Consider the following 21597-nt stretch of genomic DNA (forward strand, 5'->3'; position numbering starts at 1 on the left):
TATTTTGTGCATTATTTACCATAAATAATTATAACTTTTGTTGGATTGCAGAGATGTATGAGGTTGAACAGCCAGTAGTTAAACCATCAATATGTGTAAGTTAAGTTGGCAAAGATCAAAGATTGCAAGTAATCTCAATTTCTATTCATCAAGTTTGGTTCTTTTGATCATTCTTGGTGCAAAAGAAAATCATTTTATTGTTGTGTTAAGCAATAAATCTCTATCATACATATCCCGAGCAATAAATAATTCATCCAAAGAATATATCTCGAGACATAATTCATTCTACGAAAAAAGTTTTGATTTTTACTAATAATATTAGAGCAACATTGTCCGTAAAATAAAAATTATGTATTTCTATGTATTTTTATTAAAAAATTATATTATAGTATTGTATACGTATCATATAATTAACGAAAAATGTATTTTCTAAAAAAAAAAGAGAATTGAAGTGAGAGAGAGAGAGAGAGAGAGAGAGATTTTGCACTTGGCTACTTTAGCTTCCAAGTTGAGTTTGTATTATTATTGACTTCAAACTAACTAACTAGAAGAGGGACAAAGTCAAGTAATTTATAAGCAATTTTTGAGTGGCAACTTTCACTGTATAAGAATCAAGAAGAGGGACTGAAAAATCACAAATGAAAACTGAAAGAACAGAGAAAAATTTTCCTCCAAGCTTTCACTTTTACATCGCCTTAAGAAAAAAGTTAAACAGACCAAAGTTACAGTTACAACATTAAAAAAAACATCTGTTCTTTTTCCCTTTTTTGTGCTAGCTAGTATGGTTTTTTCTGCTAGTTGACCCTTTTCTTCTTTTAACTCGTTTGAACTTTGCCTGTGAATATGTCAGTTCAAAGCATTCTTAAAGCTGATTCTATAGGTTTCTGAAACTGAATTCTGAGCAGAGAAGCATCTGAAGTTCAGAGTAGTCACTATCCAGGTGAATAATGCAATGATTTCCATTTTCCAAATCATTTAAATCTATGTTCAGGTATCAATCTCTGTAAATCCAATCACCATGAGCATTTGTACTCTTCTTCTTCTTCTACAAGTTTCAATGTCATAAAGATGATTCAGCACTCCGGGGATGCCTATCATGGCCATTTGTGTCCACGAAATTTGTATAGGATCTTTTCTTATTTCTGTAACTTTTACCTCTCGTTCCCTTATTCCTACGACCTGAAAACACCACTAACATTACCACGAAGAAACCCAAGCCGGATACAACCCATAAAACAATAATCCAAATCCTCAGAGAACTAAACAGGCTGTCTGTTACAGAAGGAAGAGTTGATTCCCGAGTGTGATTTACAGTAGGATTGCTTCTTCCAGCATTGTTACCTCCATAAGCCCTAACAAATTTCCTGGAACCAGGAAAGTTGTCTGTCTTATCCAAATTTGAGGTGGATAAGGAATTGGGATCGGGACAGTTCTTCTTGTGATGCAAAAGTAATGCTTCGTTCAGTGTCTTTGCACATTCTATGCTAAGCAGGTCTCGCTGTAGTGTGTCATCTTTACTCTTATCCAGTGTTGAAGGGTCAGGTGGGTCGGGAAACTTAGCCCAGCATTTGTTTACCACGTCAACAGTTCTCCATTTTGCCTTATCGAAGCTCCAATCACCAACTTTGAATTCCAAACCATAGTGGAAAACTCTATAATTGACACCAGGCTCGGGAACATACCCGGGATATATTAGTATCTCCCTATTTATGGTGTGCCGCAATTTTAGCTGCATGGCAGCAGAAAATTAGTGTAAATGAAAGCAATATTTTCCAAGCAAATAACGATATTTTCTCAACAATCCGATGCATGGGAATGCAGAATATACATAGACCAATTACTTTTACTACGAAAGTCTTTTAAAAGTAGAGTACCTCAGCTGCACCAAATGAGTAGCCATACATTTCACTAATCCACCCGGATTCATATATATCACCAGTGATATTTGTGGCATAATGAGCTGTGTCAGCCCGGACTTCCTCAGTTTTATGCAACCATAGCAGAGCAAATTTCCGCAGGTCATCTATATGCATGATGATAACACCCCCAACCTTGTCACAAGCATCAGGATTGCGAGTGTGAAGTCTTGCAAGTTCATTGTCGCAGCCAATAAGATAGCTACGATGTATATATACGTTAGTAGAGCGAAGGCAGAATCTATCACTTCTTTATGTAAATACATCAAACACATATGCACACAGATATCCACCAGCATACACAGTTTCAACCATTAAAGAAAGAAAGATCACGGAAGTTCTTACTCATAGGGAGTTGAAACTGGCTTGCCACGTGCTGCCTTGAACTCCCATGGTGTAATTGGGCCTCGCAAGATCATGTCAGCATCGAGAATAACTATGAATTCTGCATCAATATTTGCATGATTAAGCCAGTGAACAACTGCAACAGGCTTATTGATTGCTGGGTACCTGAAATGGAAGAAAAGAGTGATTAAAGATAGGGGAACTTCATGGCAATCACTTTTGTCCAATTTTTTCTCTTGTATTAGGAGGTTTTTTTCTAGGTGGTCAAAATATAAAGAAATTTTGTACCAAAATATCTGAACGAGATAAATTTTTTCATCAATTTCCTAGGCTCACAGCCAATCAAATTTTATGAAGAAAGCAGAATTACCAGTCGCCTGTTAAGGGATGCCGACTCATTGAAGGAACATAATGTGTTGGTGCCAGATTGTGACCTCTATATTGCCTCAAGTCTTCATCTGTACAACTGAGAAGGCGAGTAATATTTCCAGGCTGGCCACTTAAGCGGAAACTGTGCATAAGTCCTACAGTTTGCCAATCAAAGTAAGAGGTACATTCCGTAGAAAATATGGTGTGAATTTTGGGATGTGATCCTCTGGGTTCAACAATATCTGGCTTTTCTCTAGTTTCCAGGTTCTGTCCACTACCAGGAGCCAAATATTTTGGCCGTGTCAGTTCAGCAAAAGTTGTACTCTTTAAAAAGCTTAAATATTTCGACCACTTTGGTTTCGGACATCCATTTGCTGCATGTTGCAATAGAAGGCCCTCGTTCAGAGTGTTAATGCACTCTAAATTTAAAAATAGAGCTCTCCTTTTGTCTGGATCAGATTCCATTAATCTCACCTGTTCAAAGAAAGATTCTTAAATATCCACATTACGAACTTCAGAATTAAAATGTTTAATGTTTTTTTTTTGAAATATAAAGGGTAAGGTATATATCGATATTGGCACTAAGAGGGTGGCCACCCATGTACAAAAATTTACAAGCCAATCAAAATGTCAAAAAAATTTCCTAAATCCTTCATTGAATAAAGAAAATGACCCAATAACTAAAAATCAAAAGTTGAAAGAACTATCCACAGTATCAACCCCATCAAAACTCTTTTGTTCCCCTCATTCTACACAATCCAAACAATGGTAAAAGGTATTAAGTCCACTCGTTTCCTTCTTCCTCTCACACCCTTCCACGCCCAAATTTCATCTCTCATCGATCTTGCCATAATCTAGTTAATGCCTAAATGTTTGATGTTTTCTTTTTACTTTTAAATCTTATCTCAAACCGTGTCTTGATAAACTTCTTTTCAAGCATATTTCATTATTCATTGTGCATTAAGACCTATCTAAATCATAACAGTCATGCCCTACTTCAGTTGTATCAAAAATGGGAAAGAATATCCCATGTTAACAGTGTATGAGTAGGCTCACATCCCTATAAAGAGTTTCATTACCAGACTTATCATTACTTAGCGAGCTTACATACCTCTTTAGGATAAGGAGGCTCAGGAAAAAGCCGGCCACAGTCGTAAACAATGTCATCTTCATGGTGAGCTAGTTTACTGAAAGACCAATTCCCAACACTAAATGGCAAGCCATAATGAAGAAGAACTGGCTCAAATCCTCTTCTCGGGGTATAGCCTGGGTAGATCATCAAGTTATCATTTATCTTATGCTGGAGACCAACCTGTAATACAAAAACAAAACCAGCACGATAAATGAAAATAAAATTATCAAGCATATTAAAAAGAAAACAAGAACAGATGTTTTCATAGATTAAAAAAGAACTACTTACTTCTGCTGCACCAAATGAGTATCCATACATCTCGCTAATCCACCCTGTACCATATATATCTCCAGTTATATTGGTCGCCCAGTGAGCTCTATCTTCACGCACTTCTTCAGTCTTTGAAAGCCATAAAGGTGCCAAGGCTCGAAGATCATCTATGTGCATGGCTAAAAGCCCACCAACCTTGTCACAGAGTTCTGGATGCTTGGTATGCAACTGAGCCAAAATATTATCACATCCAATCAAGTACCTACAGAAGCAATTACATCGATGCATATTAATAACCATAAGCTTAAAAGTGGCCGAAGATCACAGGAAGGTAAAACCCATATGCGTCCACCGCTAGCAACAAAAAGGTTCCTGATAGCTGTTCCCGATAAATGACTTGGTTCTTGAAAGTATCAAACAGAGTTATGATACAGCATCATAAATTCAAAAGATTGTTGTTCTATATTCTGGTATATGGTCATTTTCACGCTTGATTGTTGATATAGACATTCACCATCCTGATTTGTAGCTCTATGTTCTGTTCTCATTATCAAGAGAGAAAATTGTTGAAGTAGACATTCACATCCTGATATATAGCTTTATGTTCTGTTCTTATTATCAAGGAAAGGAGAATGTTATGATCCATAATAAAAATAAAATGTCAAACTATGTATTTTTGACGTTTGTTCAAATTAGTCTATGCCTCATTTGTTGGTCAAATTAGTCTCTTCACTTTTGAAATTTTTTTTATTTAGTCGCTCCCTTTTATATAAACTAACATCATTAGCTTATCCTTCCACGTATCATATTTATTTAATATGTGGTACTTTTTTATTGGTTCAATTGTAAGTTGAATGTCATGTTAAATGTCACGTAGTAGTTGACGTGACATTCCTTTTAATTTGGATCAGTCTAAATCCGAGGTCACCTTCTTCTTCTTCCTCCTTCTCCTCCCATGCTCCCCTTCATCTGCAAATAACCAAATTTATTTTTTTTGGCTCCGTTGAAGAAAGGTTTAACTAGGACACACTCGTGGCAGCAAGCAAGGGGTTTAGCAGAGTGGATGTCAGCATTGCAGGTGACAGGGAAAACAGTCGTGTTGGCCTTGCAGGTGACTGCTGCTGGGGCCTGCTCACACCCTTCGCACATCCAGACACACTCATGGCACGATGCTCATATACCCAACACAATTCATGATGGAGTCCTCTTCCTGGAAAATGTGGCATTCAGCCATATGAAACAACAGCTTCCTTCCTCCTCATCTTCACACGCATTCACAAGTACAAGTACAAGTGCAGGCACAGCTGGACTCAACGACCCCACAATTTCCGGGGAGGACTTCTCAGCATCCAGGAGTCAATCTTGGATCACCATGCCACAATCACTCAAAACTCTGTGGCTTGATCTACTATGGAGTGAGAAAGACAGTGAGGGAGAGAGGACTAAGAGTTTGGGAATGGAGCTTGTTGGAACCAAATTAGATCACGTGACATTCAACTAATACTCAGAAGGTTGGCTCGTGTTGTCAATAAATATGACATGTGGCATCCAAAACTAACGGTGTTAGCTTGTGTTAAGGGGAGGAACTAAATTAAAAGTTTTTCAAAAGTACAGAGACTAATTTGACAGAAAAATAAAATATAGACTAATTTGAACATAAGTAAATAATACAAAGACCAAATCATTATTGAAGAAATTATGAAGTTATTTTGAGAGAAGTTTTTCTTCTATATTTCTCTACAATTTTCTAGCTCCAAAGGCGCATATTTATACACAAAAAAAAAAATCAACTTTTTTGCAGGAGAACCAGATTTTGTGGGTTAAAGGAATATTCAAAATTGGTGTAGGTGACACACTACCAATTCTGTTATTCTCCTTACTACGGTACACAAGAAATAACAAAGAAGATGACAGTTGTTTTCCTTCTAGAATAAGAGCTATCTTCAACATTTTCTACACTCCCCCTCAATCTAAGTTTACATAGATGTTGTGTAAATCTAGATTGGATACAATATTTTCAAATACATGTTTAGGAAGAGATTTGGTTAGTATATCAGCAACTTGTCAATTTGTGGGAACATGAATGATATCTATAATACTGTTTTCGATCTTCTCTCTGATGAAATGCCGGTCTATTTCCACATGCTTTGTCCTATCATGATGGACTGGATTCTTTGTCATTTGGATAATTGACTGATTATTATACCATACTTTTATGAGCACTTCTGGAGTCAGCTTTAGCTCTTGCAATACTCTCTTTAACCAGATACCTTTACATATACCATGGGCAAGGGTTCTGAATTCAGATTCTGCACTACTATGTGATAATGCTTTTCTGCACTACTCTGAAAAGGAAGTCAGATAAGGGAGCTATATTTCAAATATTTCACAAAATGATCAAAACCCAATTTAACACAACAATACAAATGTTAAGATCTGATAGTGCTTGTGAGTACTTCACATCAACTCTTAATAGTAGAACTATTGAAAATGGTATCATTCATCAGAGTTCATGCGTCTATTCCCCTTAGCAGAATGGTATTACTGAGAGAAAAAATAGACACATTCTGTAAGCCACCAGGTTCATTATGTTTGCTATGAATGTACCAAAACAATTTTGGGGGGAAGCCGTACTCACAGCTACTTACTTGATAAACAGAATGTCTTCTCGAGCCCTCAAGTACCAAACCCCATTTAATCTTCTCTCATAATCTTTTCCACATTCCTGTATCCTATATTCCTTACCACTAAAGGTCTTTGGTTGCTCCTCATATGTTCATATCCACTCACACCTTTGGGGTAAACTTGATCCTAAAGCTCTTTAGTGCCTTTTTATAGATTATTCTCCTCATCAAAAAGGATACAAATGCTTCTTTCCGAATACTCGTCAGTTCTATCACACTATGGATGTCATCTTTTTTGAAGATAAACTATTTTATCCCAAAAACGACATTCAGGGAGAAAAACATACTCAGGAATGTCACATTTGGGAAGCTATCATTTCTTCACCACTTGTCCACACACCAAATATCACCCACACAAAATGAGCCCAAACCAGAAAGTACATTACCTACAACAAAGGAGTTACGTATCTACATTAGGAGGAACAAGGCCCAAAAAGATAGTGTTTCAATAGGGATTGAGCTCTGACACAATTAAGAAATTATGAAGCTATTTTGAGAGAAGTTTTTCTTCTATATTTCTCCACAATTTTCTAGCTCCAAAGGAGCATATTTATACACAAAAAAATAACAACTTTTCTGCTGGAGAGCCAGATTTTGTAGGTTAAGAGAATATTCAGAATTGGTGTAGGTGACACACCACCAATTCTATTATTCTCCTTTCTACGGTACACAAAAAAGAAAGGACAAAAGAGATGACAACTATTTTCTTTCTAGAATAACAGCTATCTTCTACATTTTCTACAATTATTTTTGCTAAAAGAAAATGGCAGCTAGTGCTTGTGTTAGTACTTTAAACATTTGTGGAAAAAAAAAAAGAATCAATTGGCATATGGGACAGATGAAAGATTCAGTTATCTGTTTAGTTTTTACGAGTTTGTTTTCAGTTTTGTTTCTATTTCTTTTGTTCCTTAGACAACGGAAAGTTCATATAAATAAGGAGACCATTGGATTCTCTCTTAATAAGTCCAAACTTTTCATAACCAAAGAGGTTAGAGAGGTGGAAGAACTCTTTCCTTTCGGATCTTTCTGTTACAAGTCCTATAAAGAAATAGAAGGCAGGGAACATATCGGAAGGATGAGAAGATTTTTCATTTTTCATTTTTCTTAATCTCCTTCCCTTAATTGGAAACTTTTACCTTACAGCTGAGTTTTTCAAAGTGTTACCACTGAAAACTTTGCTCTCAATCTCGTTTGTTTTGGGAGGAAACTCTAGTTAATCCATTTGAAAAAGGAAAAACTCCAAATATTTTTCCTCCATATTTCCATTATCATCTCCTAACATCTAGCCAAATAGAGTATAGAAGTTGTAGATAACCTCCTCTCCCTTTCCCTCACATCAAACATAGTTTCCCAAGTACCCAATTCTTCCCAAATCATAAGTCTCAGAGGAATTAAAAATCATTCTTTAAACTCAGAATAACTTGAATTTAGAAAATAAAGATTAATACCCATATAATGCTGACACAGGTCTGCCTTTCTCTGTACCAAGTTCCCAAGGGATGATAGGACCTCGGATGATCATGTCAGCATCCAGAATAACAACCCAATCAACATTTTCTGCATCTTTACTGTGTTGAAGCCAGTGGAGTACTCCAGCAGGTTTATTAATTGCAGGGTACCTGTTGATACAAGATATAAGCTTTCACTGTTGTTTGTTCTTACCTCCACTATAATAATCTCCGGGGAAAGGAAAAGTCAAAAGATATTCAGTAGTTTCTTTAAAGAAAAACATAAAGCTGGATCATTGTTAACTGAAACTATGAGGAAAAAACACATCCACAAAAAAAAATAATAATAATTAAGAATCATGATGACTATAGCAATACAAACAATGCGTATGATTCATGAAAGCTTACAGTAAGTAAGAAAAGCATATCCTCTAAAACCAAATAAACTACGATACCCACAAAAAAGGTATGCACTAACTGAAATCTTCTTTGTTGTGTGAGATAGAAAAATTAAGTGCATCAAAGCAAAAAAGTAAAAGATGCAAAACTCTTTCATGGTTTGGCAAATGTTACCTATACGAGTCCAGATTCTCTTCAGAAGAATTCTAGAAACTATAGTGTGTTATTCTCTCTCAAATACAAACTCCAATACACTAAAACATGACAAAGCAACAATTGATGTCAGTTCCGGGGGTAAAATACTTATAAATAGCAATTGCAAACCGCTCCGGTGTAAAATACTTATAAATAGCAACTGCAAACCGCTCCGTCGAAAGTTGTGAAAATGCCATGAAATAAGACATCTTATAACACTTTTCCTTACAAATGCCATAAAAACAAGACAAAAACCCATCTTTTGTTGTTTTAAGCGTCCATTGTGCTATCTATTACAGCATTTCTAGATTCATTGTCTTCATCTATTTATAATTCTTCTTTGTAAGCTTTGTGTACACTGAATATTAGATTTTATAACCATTTTACACTTGAAAATTGAAGTAAATGAATCCCCAAACATACAATGGTGATCAGTCCTGCCAAAGTATATATTTTTAAGTAACCAAATACAATATCTCAAACAGGAGAAGCAAACATTTCTAGTAAGCTTAAAAGTAAAATCCTTCTAACAAATAAGGCAAAAAATTAAGAATAAGGGAAACAACTGAGTTTTTTTTAATGTAACACATAGTAAAAAGGAAGAGAGGGAGAAGCAGATTACCAGTCGCCTGTTCTTGGGTGTCTACTCATGGATGGCACCTCAAAAGTAGGAGCCAGATTCATGCCTCTATAATTCTTCTTCTCCTCGTCCGTACAGCTGAGGAGTCGGGTTATGGGTCCGGGTTGACGGGCTTTCTTGAAGCTGTGCATCAATCCTACCGTTTGCCAATCGAAATAGTTCTGGCACTCCACTGAGAACAGCGTGTGGATCCTGTATGGAGCCTTTTGATCCGTTTCCTCACCCAACCCGCTGCCAACCCACAAGCCATAGAGCACCACAAAAAGGAAGACTTTAGCCATTGCAGCTCAAATCCAAGACCAGATTGGAAATGGAAAAGATCCAATTTTCATGAGTTCAGCCAATTCTTCAACAAAAACCAAGTCAACCCATTGAAATTCTTCGTCTCTCTGTATATATACCTGCTCTGTATAGGTGTAGTAGTGACAACGAAGTGCATTAATAAAATAAGAATTTTCTTTCCCTAACCCAGAGTGAAATATTAAATAATCAAAAGGTACGAATTTTCTACCGATGGCAGGTGAGGGAAAAGGAAAATTGGTGGTTTTGAATAGTGAAAATGCCAAAAGGGTATCACTGAAAGATATACACACACGAAGACTCGATCGAACAACTCTGTTTCTGTTTCTGTTTCTGTCTCTGTATCTTGTTTCCCTCTCTATTCTCTCTCTCTCTCTCTCTCCGACGCTATAAAAGGTAGCTGCTTTGGCGTCTAAACACGTGTGTATACTTATTTACTAGGGGACCCAACAAGTCGGCTTGGAGTTAGTGTGACGTGGAGTCCTGTGATTGCTCATTAATGGTGACTCAGTGAGTTGGGCTGTTGAGTTACACGAACGAGCGAGTCAGTCTCCCTCTTAGCCCTTTTCTTTCTAGGCGAAAACCCTCTTTACGTTTTCTACTGGGTAGAAGAATATGGCATTGAGATCCAACCGGATCTCTTGTCTGCTTCTCTGCGTCTTGATTGCTCTGGATTCTTCTTGGAAGGTCTCATCTTCCATTTTTCCTCCTCTTCAAGACCACCAGGTATTAACATTCCTCTTCCCATGGACGAGTTTCATATTTTTATGTCACTCTTATGTATATATAAGTGTAGTTTGTAGATTGTATCTATCTGTCCGCCCTGGCAACATTTCATACTTCTGCATTATGTTGTATATACGTATATGTATCCTCTTCAAAAACGACAACCCCACCAAAAAAAAAGTAGTGAGAATTTTCATGCTTATCATCACACCAACCCCGTTGATTGAGATTAGTACAGATGGCACAATGAATTCGGCATAAAGAAAGCCATAACCAACGCTGAAACTGTAAAGCTGAAAAAAGAAGATGACCCACAAAAAGACAGAAACCCTCGTTTTCCGCATACAATCCTACTGTAAATTGGTTTTGAAAACAAGGTGGAGATTGTTGGAAGATATGGGCCTTGAGAAGTTTGTAGGCAAGTTCATGTGGAGGAATTTGTTGGAGATTTGCTTGATGGGTTGTGATTGGGTCCGAAGGGAAAGGATTTGAGAAGGAAGGGTAAGGAAAATTTACAGATGAGAGACATGGTAAGAGGAAGAACAGTGAGCAGTGATTAGGGTATTGAAGAACGATATGAAGTGTGTAATCTGAGTTGTTGATATTACAAATTTTTTTTTTTTGAAATAAAAAGTATAACATAGTATATTACTGTGGGCACCAATGGGGTGTCAATCCATGTACAAAAAAATTTACAAAACCATTAACTTGTTAAAAAGGTCCCATAAATTCTCCATTGCCTGTGGAGAATGACCCAATAAGAAAAAACTAAGGTCTGGAACTATCTGTTTTTCAGGACATCAAACTCATTCACATTATCCACTCTATCAAAAGTCCTCTTGTTCCTCTCCTTTCACATTGTCCAAAAAATAGTGAGCAGCATCAAGTCTGCATATTTACTCCAACTCCTAATGCCCCTCCACGTCCGTTCTCTTCCCTCACCGTGTTTGCCGTCACCTATCTGGTACATAGTAGCTCATAAACCATGGTCCACAACTTGCACACCGTTGGACATGTTGACATTACAGATTTGGGTTCTAAGAAACACTGAAATGCTTTAAGTTTGAAGTGTTTAAGAATAGAAAAGTGAAAAACAAAAGAAACTAATATACAAGGGGGATAACGGGTTTATAAAAGCAGGGAAGAAATAGAGAGTAATGGTGATGTTGGAGCTACAGTTTGCAAGGAGCCTAGGAAAGATGACTAAACCCACCATAGTTGAAAGGAGCAAGTTCCATGGTTCAAGAATTAAAAATTCGGGCGAGGAATTATACTTGAAGAATGAGGAAGTAGTCAGTATTGTAGTGGATCCAGAACTTGTGATGTGTCAATGAGAATAAGGAGCTGATCTTAGGAGTGGATGAGAAGCTACTTAAGGGAAATCTGCATATTTGGCAGTCCATGCATATATAGAACTACCTTCTAGAGCCATGGACTGCTACATATGCAGCTTGACTCAATTTCGCATTAAATTGGAGATTTAAGCTGTGTAGATTATTGATTTTCTTATGGCCAGAGTGCTGTAGAACTACTTGTGGTGTTGTTAATTGATTGATGTTCCAATTATAGGTGCTGGCTTTTCCTGCGGAATTTAGTTTCCTTATCTTTGCCCCAGTGATCTGGGTGCTTCTTGGTCCTCCAGATTTAAGAAATGTCTCTTTATTTGTATCTAGACTTTTGCACTTTCAAAAGACACTGGATGTTGATCCCTTCATTCTCTGCGAGGCATATTCTGCATGGTTCCCTAATCCCCCCCAGGTTCAGTAATCACTCTGCCTAACCTCTTTTATTTTTGCTATTTGCTCCAGGATTATAAAGAATCCGAAGCAGCAAGGTAATTTTTTAAGCTTCTGGGTCTTATTTTTATTTTAAACTAGCACTTTTTTTTGTTTACAAAATTACACCTTGCTATTCAGTTCCTGAAATATGTGCTTTGATTATATATTTAACTTAAAATGCTCAAGGCACTTTGCAGCATAAATGATATCATGTTTGTACCCAATTTGCACTCTTATATCTAGTATTAGCTTCTATTAATCACTGTTCGAGACTTTGATTTGATATTAGGAATCCGGGTAGTGCTCATGAAGTACATTGTTCCAGAGAAAGGAGTAGAGCAGCATGGACTATAATTCAGCAGGTACAAATATTACCATCTGAAATTGTTTCAATCAAAATATAGCATGAAGAAAATGATGACTGGATCCTTTTGCAGCATTTAATGCCCTTTGTAGAAAAGGAAAGATATCACCTTCCAAGTGGATGTAAGCTTCACCCTGACAATGATTTGTATAGAGACCAAGAACAGCATAAGGTCCAACTAGATATAAATGAATGGCAATGTGGATACTGTAAGAAAAGTTTTTACGAAGAGAAATATCTCGATAAGCATTTTGATAACAGGCACTATGACATGCTGAATCTGGTATGCAGCTTACCACTTTATATTTAATTTCATATCCTTGATGTTTTGCCTTTTTGAGGTAACGAGAATTTATCGTGCAAGAAATGTCTTCTTTAAAATTCTTGCATCTCTCTTGGTTTCAAAACCTGGTATTTCTTGTGTTCTAATCTAGGATAATTGAAGCATGGAAATTTTTCTTTTCCCTGAATCCAGAATCAAAGTAGATGTCTGGCAGATATCTGTGGCGCATTGCATTGTGACCTCGCAATAAACTTGATGCCACGCAAGACGAAATGCAATCCTGCAGCTGCCGCAAAAAATCAACATCTGTGTGAGGTGGCCTTCGAATGATTTCTTACCCCACTGTCCTTTCCAATATTTTCATGCTATTAATTAGTTAACTCCATGCAGAGTTTGGCTAACAGTTGTTTTCCAGTGAATGAGGGTCTTTCAGCCAGCCGTCTTCATGGTGATCTTTTTTTCATCTTGCACTTAAAGCACAATCTTCATTATGTAGTCTCGGGTTTTAGTGATGTTAGCTTCTGATCTGATTATCGTTGATGTGATAGAACTCTTCATGCATCAGTTCTGCAAGGCTCACACTTGTTCCGGACGCAAAAAACCCTTCTCTAGACAGAGTAAGGTAAAAGTTCAATATAATGTCAGTGCTAATGTATAGATCGGGTCAAAAGTTTGGTTTCTGAATCCTGATTACTGTCCAAATTCTAGTAATTAACTTTAACATAAGGGAGGTGGATAAGCTTATGCTTAATCCATGCTTTTCATATAGTGGACTTGCATGGTAGTCTTCTGACGTGTAAATAATAAATCAGATTATTTGTTATAAGCTTATGTTTTTGAAAAAATCGGTGTTAACTCTGTATCTAACAATTTGAAGTTAAAGGCATACATATCAGTTTTGGAGAGCTAAACTTATATTTAGTATCCTTTTATTTGAATTTATCTTGAAAGTTCTTTCGGTAGATTAATCTTGCTGTTAAATTATTTATCTTGGGGGACGTTTCATATCATGCAGAAGCGAACAAGTGTATTGTATATTGCTTTCTCGATTTTCATCCTATCGCTGCTGCCACTTTTCTATGGTTTTATTTACCTGTACCAGAGGTAAACATTCTTCACTAATCTTCTTCGTTTCCATGTGCCTATCAAATCATATCTGAGTGACTGTTTGTTTAATTGTCTTTCATCAGTGGAATAAAAAGAGGCACACAAGGGCTTAAGCGCATATCGCAAGGTGGGCGAAAAAAAAAGACATTGTAATGTTCTACTTAACCCTCGATTTCAACTGGGAGAAAAGTGCCAAAAAATAAAGAACAGAAGGAGATTTCCATTAGGATCAAACTTTTTCTCCTTGATCACGGTTTCTTTATTTGAAATGTAGAGGAACCAAAGAAAAGTTGAGGAATCCAGAATTTTTGCCTCTTCTCTTTGATCGAATGTTATGGACTCAGTTTACGAATGCGGTGATGAGAAATTTGCCTGTCTTGGAACCTTTAATTTTAAGGTGACTCACAGATAGGCAGTTAATGTACTTTAAAACACATTATACTGATTTCTGAGACATTTTTTGCTGCTTTTGTTAGTGTTGACAATGATGATAATGACATTCCTGATGGTTTCAGCCTTACCAGACCTTGACTCTGATTTCCATTTGATCATTTATCATCATTCAAGAGACAGGCTACTTGTACCTCGAACGCAAACTAAATTCAAACCTATGTGATGGTTTATCATTAATAATCAACCACTTCAATTTCACAAAAATACAAGCAAAAATGTTTATTATCCATAGCACAAAGGATTCAGACCCATGGCTGCCACTTCACCATGCTAAACTACTAAGTCCTTCGTTAAATACCCAGCATTTGTGTTCTGATAGTAAGGATGGGAGTGTTTTTTTTTTCTTTAAGACAAGATTTGAAAGTTTGAATCCCTGATCTCCACAGCCTCTTAGCAGAGAATATAGGCGCTTAGCCACCAATCTGAATTCTACAACCTACCAAAATTTTGAGAGGATCAAAAGATTAACAAGCGCAAGATTGAATCTTGTATGTTGTTCATTTCTCAATGTCAAAGTGAGGAATCATCCAAGTGAATCCAAGTTCACATCATTTCTTTCTAGTTGGATCCCGGCTAAGTCCATGCTTTTCCAGTGTTCTTATGTAATCTCTCATGAGAGCAAACTTGTTGGTTCCAAGATGATAGAAATAGTCCCACGAATAGATTCCGGTTTTATGCAAATCATCAAAAACTATTCTGAACCATGCAGCCGAAAAGGAAAAAAAAAAACACACCATTATTAGGAAAAGAAAAATAAAAATGGGGAAGAACATCAGTAGTAACAGAAATATAATATCAAATTTCGCCTGAAATACCTTACCCCATAGTTTCCTACAGGTTCTGCAGACATGATGCCAACGTGACGCCGCCCGAATATCACCTGATTAAGAAATGTCAAATTACCATTTATTCTTTGTAATTTGGCCTTATAACAATTTAAATCTTGTAGTCTTTAGAGATAAATCCCATCATGCAGTTTGATGCTTTGTTACATAAAATCATTATCTTTTTTACTTTTGATACCTTACAATTTTTTGGCTTTTTGTTATGTAATTTTTTTGCGTTTCTGCTTATCGCCTTAAGAAATTTGCCATATGTTAGAATTCTTTCTAACCATCAACCTACTAAGAAAGCATAACAGCAAACCAGTTACAAGCGGAGCTTGGACATGAAAATTGAACCTCCTATCGGTGAATGGACACAATACCCGACTCCTTGTTCACCTATATATCATTTTCTAGTTTGCGATGGATACGTTTTCATTAAACAAGATAAATACAGGAACAGAAATTGTCTAATAGAGCAAACAGATATGTTTCTTGAAATTTACCTTTTCACCCCCAATTGACCTAATCTTCCCATCAGCAGCAGGGCTGTGTATTCTCAAAAATTCAGCTGACAAAACAAACTTGCTACCATTTGCATATTCCACCTCTACCTGAAACAAAATATTCAAAAAAGAAAAAACATAAGATCACAGATAAAGCTATAAAGTAAAGTGGCTTATCCCCTCCCCAAAAAGAAAGTAAACTGGCTTCAAAAGAAAATTTCAATGATAAGCAAAATTGAAAACTGGTCATCATAGTGAGTCCCAAGAGTAAAGAATATACTAAGCCTTGCTTTTCAAACATGGAATTGACAAGCATGCATCGATTCCCAACAACAGTGCCAGCATAAGCAAACAACCTTTTAGAATATTACTTAGTCAGTCAACTCATATTTCTTGGTAATTTTATGGTATTATCTATGATTGGTAAAAGAATACTAATAAGAAAATAAACTACACATTATGCCCGCAAAGGCTTCCGAGAGTACTAATAGAAGAATAGATAACCACTTTGGTAAAGAAGTATTCTCTCCATAATAAACAACCACCAACCTGTAATATACCCAATTAATCCCACAACTTCAAATCTATCAGAACCAAAACTGAGTCGTCTTAACAGAAGAATAGATAACCACTTAGCTAAAGAAGTATTCTCTCCATAATAAACAGTCACCAACCATAACATACCCAATTAATCCCACAACTTCAAATCTATTGGAACCAAGACTGAGCATTAACAGAAGAGTAGATAACCGCTTAGCTAAAGAAGTATTCTCTCCATAATAAACAGCCACCAACCATCGTATACCCAATTAATCCCACAACTTCGAATCTATTAGAACCAAGACTTGGAGGTAAGAAGACTCACAAAAGGAGATAGTCAAAGTTATTACTGCCTTCTGAAAGTAGCATCTGTCACAAATGAGAAAGATATGGAAGCTTCAACCTATCGATATATATCATTCTCCATGATGAAGAGCATTCTGTAGCTAAACTTTCTTAAAAAATCTTGGTAATTATAGACTTCTTTGAATAAAACCAGATAAACCCAAGTAACCAAGGAAATCTCTTCTTTTGGCAAACAATCAATTAATAGAAGAAAAAGACAGCCTTCATGTTTTGCTCTAGATTTCTTTGAATAACAAGTAACCTTGTTTATACTCTACCAAAAATATGCTCATGTTTCAATCTCCTCCAATTTAGATTCAAAAGCCCCACAATTGCCACTTCTAACAAATCAAATTCAAACGTTCAGAATGAAGTCAAGACTGTGTTTGGGACAAATCTATAATTCTTTTTTTTTTAATGGAATCAGAAGAATGAATTCCAAACTAGCTCAGTTTTAATAGGATTTCAAATACTTTGTTTCAATTTCAATTGCAATTCAGAGTGGAAGTTGTCATCCTAATACATTTTTCTTCCTCTGAATTAGGGAAATTCTATAAAAATTTAGAGATATCATAAATTCAATGTGTAAACTAAATGTAAATCTACAAATAAATTTTCCAATATCTTGAATTTATCCCAAATAGAGCTTAAATCAAACGGATACCGTCAAATCCAATTCATAACTCAAAGAGGAAGTCAAGAAACTTCCAATAATATACATATACATATATATGTGGAGAGAGAGAGAGAGAGAGAGCTTGAGTATTGAACATCGAAGAATAAGAAGAAGCTGGCAGGAAAGCTTACATTTTTAGGCGCGTTGAGAGAAAATCTGGTGAGGCGTGGAGCATTCACGGCTGTATGGAATCTCTTAATTGCTCTCTGCATCGCCCACATAGTTCCTTTTCCCCCTTCTTCTTCCCACGTTCATGTGCAGGCTTCTGAATTTCTCTGCAGGAACAAGGTAGCTGATAAGTGACAAAATGAAGACTCCGGCCCATTTCTCTGATCAGCCGACCCATTTAGTTTATATTTTAATCTCAATTTTATTTTCACATTATTATTTATTTAATACATTAATTTCGATTATAATTTACATATTAAGATCTAATTAAATTGATTTTAATAGTATTTTCAATTTCATAATGTTTAATTTTATTTATACTTGTAAAAAGATTTAATTCTAACTAAATATAAAATTAAATTATAATTATTGTAATAGTTAAATTTATACGTTATATCGTATTTTATTTCATTCTCATACACACACATATATATACTGAAATTTGAAGTAAATGTAACTATGGTCATGACAATGCCATAAAATCAAAATAATTTATTGAAGTTGTAATACTCGGACCCGAAAAGCGACTCAGGATAATTTTTTCTTATTAAATCATTTTATTAAAATAATTATTTATTTTATTTTATTTTTATTTAATTAAAATTTTAAGAAAAAATAAATTGGGGATGATATTGAAAATAATTTTGAGAAAGATATGTGAAAATTTAATTTTGGATGGTGTTTTTGAAAAAAAAAATTAAAAACAGATTGTTAAAATGCAAAAAGAAAAAATTTGGTCACGTGGGATGGCTCAGTCAGCAATCCCAACAAACCGGAGCACACTGCGTGTCAAAATACGCTGACATCGGTGTTATACGAACGATCTACATGCCCAGCGATCCGATAGCCCAAGTTCGATCCTGCACGCGTGAACGATTCAAATTCGTTCTCTCTTTAAACGCGATCGGACGGACGAGATCAACTGCGATGAACGGTCCAGATTGACATAAGATGAGTATAAATACCTCACGTCACAGAAAAACTCAAACCCTGACCGTCAGCCTTCGACGGAGAAGAAAAACCAGGCGCTGAAGAAGTAGACTGACTGCCGACCACTGTCGCACTAGAGCCACCGCCAACCGCCAAAAAAGATAAAATTTCTCCCTACCTGTTCGGAATTCGATTCCAAGCATTCCTATGGTCAAATCAAAGCAAGAGGGATGATGGGTGAGCCGAAAATCGCAGGCAAAACTCAGTGGAGCTGCTACAGCTGAAACTCAAAAATTCCTTTGATGAGCTCCTTCCCGCTTCCTATTTCACGCGATGTTTTGATCATTATGTTCGCCGTTCTTTTTTTGTATAGGTTAGTCAAAGAAGGAACCCCAACCGCGAAAGAGGATGGGCGGAGTCGCCGCACCCAAAGACCCCCATGCTGCTAGGTTCGGTTTTTTGTAATTTTTCAGCCAATCGAGATCCCCCTAACGTATTTTTTCGTATGAATGCATATAAAATCGGTCAAAACCAGCCAGGTTGAATCGAACCCGCTAAAACATAGCAGCACCGCAGTGCCAAAAATCCAAAATTGGTCAGAAAAAATTTTGAACACCGATTTTGGATTATTGGAGTATTTTTAGGTACGTGACGAGTATTTTGGATTCCGCAAAAAAAATTCAAGAAATTTGGTACCCGGTAAGAGGCGTCGTAGACAATGCGACGTCTCGAAAAACTAATTCGGATAAGGATCCCTCACCCTATTTTTCGTTACGATAAATTAAGGCTTAACGATATATAATTTTATATTTTGTAAAAATTTAAAAAATTCTAAAAATAATTATAGGTCACTAGTGGAGTCGGAACTGATTAGTTCACAACTGTCCTGATTTTCTATTTATTTTTATGTACTATCATACTTGCTTGTTATCATATTATGCATGTTCTTAATTTATAGTTTCAATAGTTTTATTGGTTATCTGGTTTATTTAATTACCTGGTTACTCGATCCTTTGTTATGATAAGGTACATCGTCTACATAAATATAGTCTAATTGATCTGTAAATATAATATGAGGTATTGGTATGCATTTATTGGTTGTTTTGCTTTATGAGAATCTTTATGTGAAAGTGTAACGACCCTGAAAATCCAAAAAGAAATATATAATAATTTAAGTGCGGAAGTGAAATAAAAGGTTAAGATTTACATCCCTTACACAATGACTTAAAAGTACTAACAAATATTACGGAATGAATCCTCTGAAAGAAACACAAAAAATACGAAAGATAATGGAAAATAGAAAGTATTTAGTATCTACTCGCAATCTTCCTGCAGACCGGGCTCTGGAACCAGGTCCTCTTGATCTGAAATGGTTAGATAAAGTATGAGCTATACTAGCCAAGTAAGGATATCACACTATAACACCAGCACAAATAAAAAGATTGGTAGAAAATCAAAACAACTAATGGAGCACTAAATTTAGCAAATTCGTTCATCGATCATAAAATCATTTACCCGTCACTTACCATTGCGAATTTATGAAAACAAACTATAAAAGCAATAATATCATACAAATCATAACTTCATGCACGATCAGCAACATAGAATATATCATAAATTCACATTCATTAACAATCAACTAGATCGTAATCTTTTTCGTTTCACTAGTCTACTAGTATCCATGGGGATTCATAAGGGTGTCTCTGCTACACGCGAACTCTTTTCCTTAACAATCTTAATCATAGAGCTGTCCTCATACCCTGTCCAGTATGAGTGTCAAGATCTTAAATCTCAATACCACGTTCGGTATGAGGGTGAAACGGGCTGTCCTCATACCCCGTCCGGTATGAGCACCAAATGACCAAGTCTCCATACTCCATCCGGTATGGGACAACGTTCACGATAGGGTTCCCTATAAACCCGATCCATCCACCATCTCCCAGGATATCTAGTGAGGCTGTTTTTTTATCAGTTTATTTGATCATACCTCTTTCCTATTTTCCCTTAGTCCCCGTTACCAAATCAAACATAATCACATAAACAATGAATATGCACCCGGTAATGCAATCATATCTTAAATTCCAAAATCACATAGGGGTCAAGTAAGGCAGTGATACATGTATTTAAAATCCTAAACTAGATACCATCATGCTTTTAAACTGTAAAATAAATCAATAGAAATCAACAGAGAATAATGTCCGATTCGGGCTCCATTAGCAATCCGTAATTAATTATATACATCTATTTAATTTGTACAAAATACTGTATTATTATTTATTCAAACTTCAAATCCATGATAGAAATAGTTTACTGTACCTACGGGCGGTCCCTTGATTCCCTGAATTTTTCTTCGGAAACTGAAACGCGTTATTGTACCTACAAATGTCCCAAAAAAACTTAAAAATCAGTCCCAGGTCCTACTAAGCCAATTTTAAAAATTCGGCACAGGGGCTCCGCCGTGTTCCGGCGACAGCACCGCCGCAAGCAGTGGCAATCTGCCTCTGGTTGGCTGTTTTTTGTCGTTTTCGGTCGAATTCAGCCAAATTTGCATCAGTTCCTATGAGAAAACACACTTAGGGCCCTCGGTTGGCCCAAAAAAATGTAAAAAACTGAAACTCACCGGCGGCAGGGCTATCCGGTGCGGTGGCTCCTCCGGCTCACGTTACGGTTGGGTGTTTTGCTCCGGTCAACCTGTAGAGAAGGAAACTGTGATCACAACGGTAGAAAAATCACATCGAACGGGAATAAGGAAGGGCCTTATCGGAGGCATTTTTTGAAATACCCCGCGATAGCGTCGCCGGGCTTTACCAGCGTTTTTGGGTCAATCGGCCGATCCGTTTGCTCCGATTTAGTCATGAGTGCGTTTAAAATTAAATGCTGAACAAAGAGTAAAATTTTTACCTCGTTTGGCGGTCAGAAATTGCTCTAGTGCGGCGATGGGTGGCGGGTGGCGGCGGTCGGCTCCCCGGCGGCTATGTTGTCTTCTCCGGTGAGGGGTTCTGGTGGCTAAGGTTAGGATTTGGGTGCGGATGAGGTTATTTATACTCATCCACTTTTGATCTGGACCATCCGATCGCGATTAAATAAGGAGTAAATCTGAGCCGTTCATCGCGATTCAATCTGGGTCGTCCGTGCACGATTCAATTTGGACCGTCCGTGCGCGATTCAATCTGGGTCGTCTGTGCGCTATTCAATCTGA

General features: G+C 36.6%; 3 protein-coding genes across 5 annotated transcripts; 1 reads left to right on the forward strand and 2 right to left on the reverse strand.

Annotated features, from left to right (window-relative positions):
- Positions 1-545: 545 nt before the first annotated feature.
- LOC110808990 (peptidyl serine alpha-galactosyltransferase) lies at positions 546-9679 on the reverse strand. 2 transcript variants are annotated; one of them, XM_088214760.1, is made up of 9 exons: positions 9381-9521; positions 8738-8817; positions 8165-8335; positions 4051-4294; positions 3742-3942; positions 2632-3104; positions 2262-2426; positions 1875-2118; positions 546-1729 (listed from the first exon to the last, which is right to left on the reverse strand). In XM_088214760.1, exons 3-9 carry the CDS (start codon positions 8236-8238, stop codon positions 1061-1063), a joined length of 2070 nt encoding a protein of 689 aa, XP_088070886.1. In that variant the 5' UTR covers positions 8239-8335; positions 8738-8817; positions 9381-9521; the 3' UTR covers positions 546-1060. The 2 variants fall into 2 exon arrangements, with proteins under 2 accessions (XP_088070886.1, XP_021890376.2); XM_022034684.2 differs by lacking the exon at positions 8738-8817 and having other exon boundaries at positions 9381-9679.
- A 604-nt stretch (positions 9680-10283) lies between these two features.
- On the forward strand, positions 10284-14476 carry LOC110808992 (zinc finger (C2H2 type) family protein). Of its 2 annotated transcripts, none has more exons than XM_022034685.2 (9): positions 10284-10424; positions 12233-12258; positions 12492-12564; positions 12640-12849; positions 13042-13164; positions 13240-13297; positions 13398-13471; positions 13865-13953; positions 14040-14476. In XM_022034685.2, the coding sequence occupies exons 1-9, from the start codon at positions 10314-10316 to the stop codon at positions 14107-14109; spliced, it is 834 nt and encodes a 277-aa protein (XP_021890377.2). In that variant the 5' UTR covers positions 10284-10313; the 3' UTR covers positions 14110-14476. The 2 variants fall into 2 exon arrangements, with proteins under 2 accessions (XP_021890377.2, XP_088070895.1); XM_088214769.1 differs by lacking the exon at positions 12233-12258 and adding an exon at positions 12098-12182 and having other exon boundaries at positions 10290-10424.
- A 77-nt stretch (positions 14477-14553) lies between these two features.
- LOC110808993 (Myb domain protein) lies at positions 14554-17617 on the reverse strand. The gene is made up of 4 exons (XM_022034686.2): positions 17432-17617; positions 15740-15847; positions 15225-15289; positions 14554-15105 (listed from the first exon to the last, which is right to left on the reverse strand). Exons 1-4 carry the CDS (start codon positions 17519-17521, stop codon positions 14958-14960), a joined length of 411 nt encoding a protein of 136 aa, XP_021890378.2. The 5' UTR covers positions 17522-17617; the 3' UTR covers positions 14554-14957.
- Positions 17618-21597: the final 3980 nt, after the last annotated feature.

The sequence above is a fragment of the Carica papaya genome, chromosome 1, assembly GCF_054855325.1.
Source record: "Carica papaya isolate Zhongbai chromosome 1, ASM5485532v1, whole genome shotgun sequence".
NCBI classification, from domain to species: Eukaryota; Viridiplantae; Streptophyta; class Magnoliopsida; order Brassicales; family Caricaceae; genus Carica; species Carica papaya.

What these genes read in the sequence shown, in the direction of transcription:
- LOC110808992 (XM_022034685.2), top strand. Translation starts at nt 10,314, where the DNA reads ATGGCATTGAGATCCAACCGGATCTCTTGTCTGCTTCTCTGCGTCTTG. An exon ending in AAAGAATCCGAAGCAGCAAG is followed by an intron (nt 12,259 to 12,491) that starts GTAATTTTTTAA and finishes ATTTGATATTAG; the next exon opens with GAATCCGGGTAGTGCTCATG. An exon ending in AAAATCAACATCTGTGTGAG is followed by an intron (nt 13,165 to 13,239) that starts GTGGCCTTCGAA and finishes AACTCCATGCAG; the next exon opens with AGTTTGGCTAACAGTTGTTT.
- LOC110808990 (XM_022034684.2), bottom strand. Translation starts at nt 9,679, where the DNA reads ATGGCTAAAGTCTTCCTTTTTGTGGTGCTCTATGGCTTGTGGGTTGGC. An exon ending in CCTGTGTCAGCATTATATGG is followed by an intron (nt 4,295 to 8,164) that starts GTATTAATCTTT and finishes TTGCTTCTGTAG; the next exon opens with GTACTTGATTGGATGTGATA. An exon ending in ACTCATTTGGTGCAGCAGAA is followed by an intron (nt 3,943 to 4,050) that starts GTAAGTAGTTCT and finishes TTTGTATTACAG; the next exon opens with GTTGGTCTCCAGCATAAGAT.
- LOC110808993 (XM_022034686.2), bottom strand. Translation starts at nt 17,521, where the DNA reads ATGTGGGCGATGCAGAGAGCAATTAAGAGATTCCATACAGCCGTGAAT. An exon ending in CTCTCAACGCGCCTAAAAAT is followed by an intron (nt 15,848 to 17,431) that starts GTAAGCTTTCCT and finishes ATTTTGTTTCAG; the next exon opens with GTAGAGGTGGAATATGCAAA. An exon ending in GGTCAATTGGGGGTGAAAAG is followed by an intron (nt 15,290 to 15,739) that starts GTAAATTTCAAG and finishes TTTCTTAATCAG; the next exon opens with GTGATATTCGGGCGGCGTCA.